At 49.0% G+C, this 10,271-nt stretch overlaps 1 protein-coding gene across 1 annotated transcript; it reads left to right on the top strand.

Moving 5' to 3' along the window:
* Positions 1 to 24: 24 nt before the first annotated feature.
* DKC1 (dyskeratosis congenita 1, dyskerin) lies at positions 25 to 9,481 on the top strand (the record flags this gene model as incomplete). The annotated part of the gene is made up of 13 exons (XM_009073846.1): positions 25 to 123; positions 654 to 745; positions 1,272 to 1,456; positions 1,934 to 1,998; positions 2,562 to 2,688; positions 3,072 to 3,202; positions 4,145 to 4,288; positions 4,722 to 4,842; positions 5,952 to 6,070; positions 7,191 to 7,294; positions 7,746 to 7,812; positions 8,704 to 8,865; positions 9,336 to 9,481. Coding segments are annotated over 13 exons (1,485 nt in total), but the record flags the coding sequence as incomplete, so codon positions are not given.
* Between the last annotated feature and the right edge of the window lie 790 nt (positions 9,482 to 10,271).

Below are 10,271 nucleotides of genomic sequence, written 5' to 3'. Positions count from 1 at the left end.
CCCTGCCGCCTCTGATCCACGGTAACTCCCCCTCAGGACATTCAGCGCACGGAGGACTTTCTGATCAAGCCCGAGTCGCGGATCGCCCAGCTGGACACGTCGCAGTGGCCCTTACTGCTGAAGGTACGGCGAGTCGTGCACGACCTCGTGGTCCATCCCTGCTCCTCCTTTTGTCCCCTGCCCGCGGAGGTGCACTGCTCCTTTGTGTAACCTCACTGCAAGCAATAGCTTGCAAGACGTGTGCGTGCAGAAATCTGTTATAAAGCCTGTCCAGCAGTACCAATTACACGCCTGTTTTGTAACTTCTTTGTGTCCTGTAAAGATCCCGCCAAATTTCTTCAGCCTCCTATTTCGGTCTGACTGTGGCCTGTAGAGTCCTGAGTTGCTTGTGCTGAGTTTCTGGGGCATATGAGATTTCTCCTGAATTGTAAAGATGTGTATTATTCTACTTGCCTGTCACTTTCAGCCCAGGATTTCTGTTTCTCATTCTGTAAAACACTGCTGTGGTTTCATTGTGGGGCCATTTTCATTTTGGAAGTGTCTCTGTCGGTTCAACTTGCAAATCAGACCTTGTGTCCTCAGTGGAGAGTTTCAGCAGTGCTGAAATCAGAGTGAACTCAAGCAGACTTGTAACTTTTGCTTGGCTTTTGTAGAACTTTGACAAGTTAAACGTGAGGACAACACACTACACACCTCTTCCCTCCGGTGCTAATCCCCTGAAGAGAGAAATTTCTGACTATGTTAGGTGAGTGCAATAAGGTCCAGAGTGGTTTATTTTCCTTTCAGTTAATGTCCTTAAAACATTTCCTGTTCTGGATTCCTCTTGTACTTTGCTGCTTGACTTAGTGCCCTGCCACTAATCAGTAAACATCTAAATAGGACCCACTGGTCGCTGTCAAGTCTGCGTTTTTCTGGGCTTGTGGAGGAACATGCAAACACTTCAGGAATTCTCTGGGGTCTTTGGGAAAGTCCTTTGCCCTGCTAGGCTTTGAGACTGCCTGGAGTTTGTACAGTTTGGTTTCTTTTAAGTGCAGAGTAGTGATGAGCCGTCATGGGAGAAGAGAATTCTTTGACCATGGAACATATCACCTGTTGTGCGTGCAGCAGCTCAGTGTGTGCTCTCTGACAGCTTCTGAGGCCCATTGCTTGTCTGGCTGTATAGAAATGCATTTCTTTGCAGCCATGACAAATATTGTCAAAGTTGTCATCTGATACTGTTGCTGTGTTTGCCCTGATGCTTAGCTCCTGCTTTCTGACCCTTTGCATTATAGGTCTGGCTTTATTAACCTTGACAAACCTTCCAATCCATCCTCTCACGAGGTGGTTGCATGGATCCGGCGCATCCTTCGAGTGGAGAAGACTGGACACAGTGGCACTCTGGATCCTAAGGTGACAGGGTGCCTCATTGTGTGCATTGAGAGGGCAACACGGCTGGTCAAATCTCAGCAGAGTGCAGGTATGTTTGTTGCCCAGGGCCTTGTACAGTGACCGGGGACCTGTGAAGTGCTTTTCCAGAAAAAATAAAGATTTCTAGTACTTGACAGGGCTAACCTTGGTCTTTAGTGCCTTGAGCTGAAGGATTGCATGTCATTCTGTGCCACTGAGGACACATCCATAATATCACGGTTGGTTTTTGGTTGCTTCTCTGGGGCTTTTGCTGGTGTAAGCCAGTGAAAACACTTCTGACATGGTGTCATGTACTAATTGAACATACAGCCTCAGCCTATACCAGTCCAGTGAAATAAAACTCAGTGGAGAAAAAAGCATAGCTTAGGTTTATTTTCTTGGAAGAATAACTGGCTCTGTAATGAACCATACACACTTCCTAAAAGAAATGGCCGTTAGGATTTCAGGGCCCTGTGAAGCAGTGTGGACCTGGAGATCAACATTAAATGCAAGTGGCCACTCCTGACTGCTCTTTTCCTTCTTTCAGGTAAAGAGTATGTGGGAATTATTCGGCTGCACAATGCAATTGAGAGTGAGGCCCAGCTAGCCAGGGTAAGTCACGTGCTCATAGCTATGCTGGCACCTGGCAGGCAAAGTATTGGGCACTGGTGGGAGATGAGAGGGCAGGGATGGTGCTCAGGTGTGTTGTGTGTGAAGTGATGACACAGTTTATCCATTCTCTGAGTGCAGTGGTGCTGCCCTCCTGCAGCATCCTGATTCCTGTCCTAGGGTCTGGGTGCTGTGCAGCCTCCAGAGACCCTGCAGTCTCTCAGTGTCCTACTGGGGGCTGCTGTGGTGTGTGGCTGGCTGCCTGCAGGAGGGAAGCAGAGCTGGCAGGGTTGGAGCACCTCTTTGGGGAGCTCCAACCTCACTGGGATGAGGGATGATGTCTGATCACATGCTGCCACCTGATGGAAAAAGCCCTGCTGTGCTCTCTAGCAGCTGGGACAGCATCTTGACCACATCACTGGTTTGGGTTTGCTTTATTAAGTACCATAATTTGGTCATGTCATAAACCTTGTGTTTTGTCACTCGTGGAAGTCATAGTTTCTGGAGACTCTGAGGTTCTCCTACATTAGGGCACTGGTGTGAGCTATTACTTCTTGTTCCCTCAGGCAATAGAAACTCTGACAGGTGCCCTGTTTCAGCGACCACCCCTCATTGCTGCTGTCAAACGACAGCTGAGAGTCAGAACCATTTATGAGAGCAAGCTGGTGGAGTATGATCCTGAGAGAAGATTAGGTAAAACAGAGCTTTCCTGCCTTTCTCCTATTAAGCCAAAAGCTGATTACATTTTCTGTGAAATGTGATACTTTGTGTACTTGGCAGATGTCTTAAGACCTAAATCATTGTCAAGTAGTAATTTTCATGCTTTACTTTGGTGTGCTGAGAAGCAAATTCCATGTATTTTTTGTACTTTGTACTACATCCTTCATGGAAGAGCCAAATGATGTCAATTAGATGGCATTAGCTCTCAGGGCAAAGATGACCTTCATCTATCACCCCTTGCTGATGGCTCTGTGAAGGGTTGGACATACAGCTCCATTCTCTTGAAGGGAGCCTCCAAATGTGGTTCCTTTCTAGATACCTACTTAAGTACTCTTCTGTCCTGTCATGCATTGCAGGTATCTTCTGGGTGAGCTGTGAAGCAGGCACATACATCCGAACACTCTGTGTTCACCTCGGGTTGCTGCTTGGTGTGGGGGGCCAGATGCAAGAGCTCCGCAGAATCCGCTCAGGCATCCTGGGAGAGGAGGTAGAGTGGCAGCTCTAACCATAACCAGCCCATTTGAAATGGTCAGAATTGCAGGAGTTCCTTGGAGCTGTGTGAGTTTCACAGTGTTAGGAGAAGATACAGGTTTTGGTGGCTGGGAGGAATTGTGTGAATAGTCCTGGACCAGTGGAAGCTCTTGGCATAGATGGTCTGTAACCAAAGTGTTGAGTTCAGTTCAGGATTTTGCTCCTGTTCTGGTAATTAGACTTTGGGACAGTGAGTGACTGGGAAGTGCAACATGGTGACTGAAAGTTTGTTTTCTGTCACCTGTGTTTCTCAGTCTACAAAACACACGTTCCATGAGCTCAGGAGTGTGAGCTGTCTGCTTGGCCATGCACAGTGCTGGGAATGTGCTTCATTGGAGTGAGCCTGGGAGATGCAGTGTTGTGTGATCTTCAGCACTAGAGCAGTCTTTTCAGTCTGGTCTAGGCTCCAGAACTAATTTCTTTGCAATGCAGAAGTATCAGAGTGCAAGTGCTTCGTCACCTATCTGTACTCTTAGCACAGCTGTAATCACTGGCAGTCATTTCTGAATTCCAGCTGTTGGGTGCTTAACAGCTCCTTGAGAATTTATTCCGTGTGACAGATTGAAGAGCTGGTTAATTTAGACTTCAGCTCACTAACTTTTCTCTAGAAGTCCCAGGAATTGAAATTAGGTTGTATTTTAAAAGTCTTACGTTTTATACACTAGATCCAAGTGCTGTCTGAGATTAGGAAAGTTGAAGTCTGTGGTAGCCCAAGTCAGGCTGACCCCAAGCTGTTGATGTAAGCTCTTCCTGCCTCTTCCAGGTTGTGTTTGATGCTTGAGTTGAGCATCTGTTTTTCACTCCCTTTGAGCATTTCAGTTGTTGGAATGTTCTTTTGTGTGTGTGTGTTTCAAGTTGGTGACTGGTGGGAATGTTTAGAGGGACTGTGTCTCTGCAGGACAACATGGTGACCATGCATGACGTCCTGGATGCACAGTGGCTGTATGACAACACCAAGGATGACAGTTACCTGCGAAGAGTTATCCTGCCACTGGAGAAGCTGCTGACATCACACAAGAGGCTCGTCATGAAAGATAGTGCGGTGAGTTCTTGAGGCAGTGACAGTTTGCAGGCAGAGACTGCAAAGTGTTCTCATGACTTGTACAGCTAATACAATAAATGGGAGATCGAGAGCCACATGATGTCCAGTACTGTTCTGATTGTGACTTGTGTAGAACCCTGTAAGAGCCACTGCCCAGCAGTAAGATGCAAGAGCCAAGAATTGTCAGAGAATCTGCTCTCATCATTTGAGGAGGGTGCTGGTGGTTATGAGAGATCTGCCTCACCCACTGTTTGCTGTGATAGGTGCTTTGCTTACTTCTTTCAAAACCCCCAAGTTCTATACAGTGGACAAAAATAAATACTTAGGGATATTATTGCTTGAATGACAATGGAAAGCTAAAACTCAGAGTCACTTCTTACCTTGTTTTAACTCATAATAGCTTATAAGCCCTCCTGTTCCTTATATTTTTCAGGTTAATGCCATTTGCTATGGAGCCAAGATCATGCTGCCTGGTGTTCTGCGGTATGAAGATGGTATTGAGCTTAATCAGGAGATTGTTGTCATCACCACAAAAGGAGAAGCTATCTGCCTAGGTATGAAACTCCTCATTCTTCTTGTGCCCAGATAATTGCAGAAATAACAGGCTGCATTTCAGTGAATGCATCACAAATAAGTCCCCATGCACAGGAGGTTTAATTAATGTTTCCTGATGAGGACTGTGGGCCCAAGGCAGTTGGTATTGGGCAGGATGTTAGGAAACAGTGCCTGCATCAATCCCTGGCAAGGTGTGAAGAGTTCGTGAGCTGTGTGATGCTTATAGGAAACAGGCCAAGTCTTTCATCCTGTTCCATATCCCACCATTCCTCAGTGTTGATGGTTTGAATACTGATTCCTGTCCTAGGGTCTGGGTGCTGTGCAGCCTCCAGAGACCCTGCAGTCTCTCAGTGTCCTACTGGGGGCTGCTGTGGTGTGTGGCTGGCTGCCTGCAAGAGGGAAGCAGAGCTGGCAGGGTTGGATCCCCTCTTTGGGGGGCTCGAACCTCACTGGGATGAGGGATGATGTCTGATCACATGCTGCCACCTGGTACATCACACTTCCCTAGCAGATCACTGCAGAGGGACTCAAGCAACTACAGGCTTTTGTGCAGTGACTCAAAAGGGTGCTTTCTTCTAACCAGGGTCTTCAGAGAAGATGTGTAGGTGACAGGTGCTGACATTATACAGATGATGTGTCATGGAGCTCAGTGTTGTGTGGCCTCAGGCTCTGTGCAGACCCATGGGGCTCAAGGGCCTGGGGAGCTGTAACTCAGCCAAGCTGTTCAGCCCTGTTGTTTGTACTGCCTGCACTCTGGTCATCTTGGGGATCTAGCAAGAAAAACATTTATTGGTAGGATTAGTGTCCTCTGGTTTGGCTGTGGAAGGCTTTGGGAGCTGACGAAGGAGCAGCTCTAGTCCTTTCTATAGTGATGTGGTCCCTTGAGATGCCTGGAAGTGATGTGATTAATCCCTGACTGCCATGCTCTTTGCCTTTGAGCAGGGCAGCACTTGGAAGCATTAGTCCAGAAGTTGTTCCCAGCACTGGTAGAGGGTGTTGTTTCTGTTTGTGCTGACAGAAGCAGAACAGGCTGAATGCAGCAGGTTGCTGCATTGCTGTCACAGTTCTGCTATTAAAAAGTTCACGATCTCCTTTCCTGCTTCTGCAGCCATTGCCTTGATGACCACAGCAGTGATTTCTACTTGTGACCATGGCATTGTGGCAAAGATCAAGAGAGTGATCATGGAGAGAGATACGTATCCCCGCAAATGGGGTCTCGGTCCCAAGGTGAGTGGCATGGGGTGCAGTCAGTCCCAGGGTGGTGGTGGGAGCCCAGCTGTTGGGATGTGGGATTCCAAGCTCCTCGAGTAGAGCTGTGCCTGTGTCTTCAGGGCCTTGGTGTAATTCTGTGGTGTCCTAGAGCCATGATGGTGGCACTTCCTTGTGCCAGGGCTGTGCCAGCCCAATGCCAGTGGGAGTGAGGCTTTCCTTCCCAGTGGAGCCTGGGCAGCTCTGCTCAAGGCCCAGCTAGGGCCACTGCAGGTGTTTAGGCATGGGGCTTCTCAGGTCTATACAGCACCAGCCCTCCTTTGGTAAAGAGCCAAATGATGTGAAGTAGATGGCATTAGCACTGTGTGCAAAGATGACCTTCATCTATCACCCCATGCTGATGGCTCTGGTGGGCTTGGGCAAGGAGGTGCGTTTTCTTCTGGTGCAACTGCAACACTGACAAAATGCAAACTGTCTTGTGAGACACTAAATGACTTGGAGGACCAGAGCAGTGGGAACACCTGTTGTTGGGTTCCTCTCCCATCTCAGGCATGTGGTAGTCATGGAAATCAGCAGGTAAGCAGTGCTAGCTTGACTGCAGCCAAGCTGGTCTTACTGTTGAGTGATGCAGGTTGGACTTAAAACTCAGTGTCGTGTTGCTGTGGCTTATTCATTCCTGTGGTTCAGGTGAAATGCAGAGAGCTTTGGGGATGCGTGCACATCTATCTCACAGCAAAGGTGAGGTAATGCAGGACACTTCAAGCATCTTGGAGTCGTTTGCAAAACCTTGCAGATGAGTGGTTCAGCTGAAATACTGCAGGTCATTAAGCTGGAGATACCCAACCAAAGATCTAAGCTCCATGATCTGCATAGTCATATTATTCTGCTGCTGTGATTTCACCCACAAATTAGCCCTTATTTACTGATGAAGATGTCTCCTGTCTGAGGTTTAGTCTGCTGTGCAGGGGATGTTGTACGTGATATGTTAGAAGGCCCTTGGAAAAGTGTTAAATCAGTAACTGTAGTTGTTGGCTTGGTTTGTTCCTGGATTCCCTCCTCTTAAGCTGAGTGGCTGAAAACCCAGGGAGGATTTTTCCTGCCTGGAGCTGCAGTTTGAGTTGTTGCACTTTGCTCTCAGGCCAGTCAAAAGAGGATGATGATCCAGAAGGGTCTGCTGGACAAGCACGGAAAGCCCAATGAGAGCACACCAGATTCCTGGAAGAAGGACTATGTGGATTACAGGTGAGTACAGGGTGTGTGGCTCCTGCATGGTATTCAGAGGGAAGCACTGTGCAGCAAGGGCTGTGTTGGGTGCTGCTGTTTGTGTGTGGAGCATGTTGGGCTTGTCCCAAGGCTGTTGGCTGTCCGGACCCATGGGGTACTGCCACATTTTTTGCAGTCCTGGGAATGTGCTGCTGTTGGAGCAGTGTCAGAAGGAAAGGCCCTGAGCAGACAGTTATCCCTTTTTAGCCTGTGCTTGTGGTTTTAGAGGGAGTCAGTCTGCTAAATTAACTGGGGGAGGCCTTGCTGTTGCCCTGCCCCATTGCAGGCTGCAGGTCTTCCCCACATCAGCTTCCCCACTGAGCCCCTGGGGTGGGTTACAGAGCCCTTGTGAGGAGGACAGGGATTTGTACCTGTGCAGAGCAGCATGAGGCAGAACTGTCCTGTTCAGCCTGGGGACCTTCTCTTTCAGGGATACTTCCAAGAGACAAGCAGCTGCTGATCACCAAGCTGTGTCAGAGGTCGAGAGGCTTCCAAAAGTGAGTATTGTCAGTGCTCTCTGGCTGTAAGACTTCTGGGACGTGATGAAGAGTGGATATGCACCTGTTCCTCTAGGCAGTTGGTATTGGGTGATTGATTGTGTACTGCTTTGATTGCTTGTTCCACAGGGTGTTCCATATTTTGGGAACCTAGAGCCGCCACATGTGCTGTGGTTGTGTGGCCCATGAGCCAGCTGTAGGGTGATCTGTCACAGGCCTCACCCCCCCAGACCAGTGTTTGTCTCTGGGATGTTGTGCTTTGGGTGCAAGTCCTGTAGCATAGCATAAGAATGAGGAACTGTGGGTTGTGGTCATGCAAGCTACAGTGTTAAGGAAATTTTCCTGTCTGAGCATTCAGATGCCACTTCTGGGGTCACACTTGCGCTCAGACTGTCACTGCTGGGACTGAGGCCCCTTCACAGCAGCAGCTCCAGTGAACCCACAGGTGCCCTGTTTTACTCCCTGCACACCACACACACTGCCAGACAAGCAGCTGGACCCCAGATCTCCCACAGCAGAATCTCAGGTGTTGGATTTATGAAAATAAATAATTTAATAGAGTGGTACAGTGGCTCAAATAATGCCTCCAGGGAGGGATGCCGAACAAAGGAATCCTAGGCTTTTATACCCTTACTCTGTGTCCCTGTTATTCCCATGTTCTGCACACCTTGTACATGCCTCTTGGTCCAGTGCTAATTTGGTTCTGTGTTTTATTGGCTCCTGCAGAGTCTCTGGGTGACACCCACCCACTCCCAGCTGGCTCTGCAGGTCCCTATGCCCTTCATTAGGCACCAGGTCAGAGCACATTCAACAGCTCCTTGCCTGGAGCTCCAGCAGTTTCTCACAACCCAGAGCACAATTTGCAGCTCCATCTCATTGTTGCCCTAACAGAGGAAACGAGAGTCAGAGAGTGAAAGTGAGGAGGCTGTGACCCCACCATCCCCTACCACCCCACCACCAGAGGAGCTGAGCAAAAAGGAAAAGAAGAAGAAGAAGAAGAAAGAGAAGAAGGCCAAAGAGGCTGCTGAGAGTGGGGAAGAGCAAATAGAAGTGGTATGTAATTGGGTACAGTCCAGACATGGGAGAGATTGCTGGCTGTCCCCAGTACCTCCAGAATAAACACATCAGCATCCTGCTGTACATGTCCACAAAGTGGCAGGCTGCCTCCAGCAGAGAAAGGTCTCTTACAGAGGTGCACTTGTAAACTGAACTGGTTGAGGGTGGTGGCAGATAGGGCAAGTGAGGCTTGTGGGGGGTGGATCTGCAGAGGGGCAGGGATGAGGTGAACAATCATCTGCAGGTTCCTGCCAGGCCACCTCTGCTCTGGTGGCCTGTCATGTACACCCTGGTGGGAAGGGTGGTGCTGGCACTCAGTCGCTGTGCTCGAGTGCTTGTATGGGGCTGATGGGGGATTGTGGCCATGGGGACCCTGCACTGCTGCTGGAGCTGGGGCTGTTCCTTCTGAAATGAGCGGTAGAGGATTCCTTTTTGATGATTTCCTGACCTTTCCAACTTCTCCACAGACCAGTGAAACCAGCACCAAGAAGAAGAAAAAGAAGAAACAAAAGGAGGTAGAAGAGAGCTCGGAGTAAGCAGCTGGATCTGTCCAAAGCAGGCAACTTCATCAGTAGGGAGGGAGGAATCTGATGCCTTGAGAAGAGGATGACTGGCTGCATGGTGGAGGGGTCAGCAAGTTCCAAGTTCTTTTCTGCTGTGTTTATGAGCGAGCAGGTGTGTCTGCCCAGGATGAGCCCTGCTCAGGTGCCCCTCTTCATCCTGTTTTAAGGGTTGCCAGAGGAGTGGGGTGCCTGACTGTCTCTGCACTGCATTGGTCTCTAAAGCTGAGCACCACGATGCCAATAGAAGTGGTATCTTCAGGGGAGCTGTAGCCTCTGGCTCTTACTTGGTGTCTCTGTTTTCACCTTAAGAGGGTGGAATAATCTTTCACCTCCCTCTTGTACTGCCTCCTTCTTCCTTTTCTTCCAAGGACAGAGCTGTTACGTGACACAGAATGTGTTGATGCCCGAGTACTGGCTTTGTCACGGCCCATCTGAATGGGTTGGATGGGGACAGTCACTTCGGTTATTTGAAGGGCTCTAGTTTGTTTTAACCTGGCCACATGCTTGGCTTGACCTTCAGCTAAATGAGGTCAAACAGTCCACCCAGACTTCAGTACTTTTTTTTTAACCCTTTCCACAAAGATTGGAACATCTAATGCCTCCTTTTTGCTTTATACCATGGGGACATGCGTGTTATTTGTCAGCTGATTCACAAACCCAGTGTCCCGGTGACCTTGTCAAGTGTGTACCTCTTGCTGGCTCTTTGGTCTTCTCTGCCCACTTGGAATGTGACTGCGGGGCTTTTGGTTGCCTTCCCTGGTTTTGATGCCCGGTATGCACTGAAGGCTGGAAGTGGGGATGTTTCTGGAGGGCAGAAGCAAGGTGGCCAAGATGTGACTG

The sequence above is a fragment of the Acanthisitta chloris genome, unplaced genomic scaffold (assembly GCF_000695815.1).
Source record: "Acanthisitta chloris isolate BGI_N310 unplaced genomic scaffold, ASM69581v1 scaffold7014, whole genome shotgun sequence".
NCBI lineage: Eukaryota > Metazoa > Chordata > Aves > Passeriformes > Acanthisittidae > Acanthisitta > Acanthisitta chloris.
The sequence above is the reverse complement of the archived record's forward strand: the minus strand, read 5'-3'. Positions and strand labels throughout refer to the sequence as shown.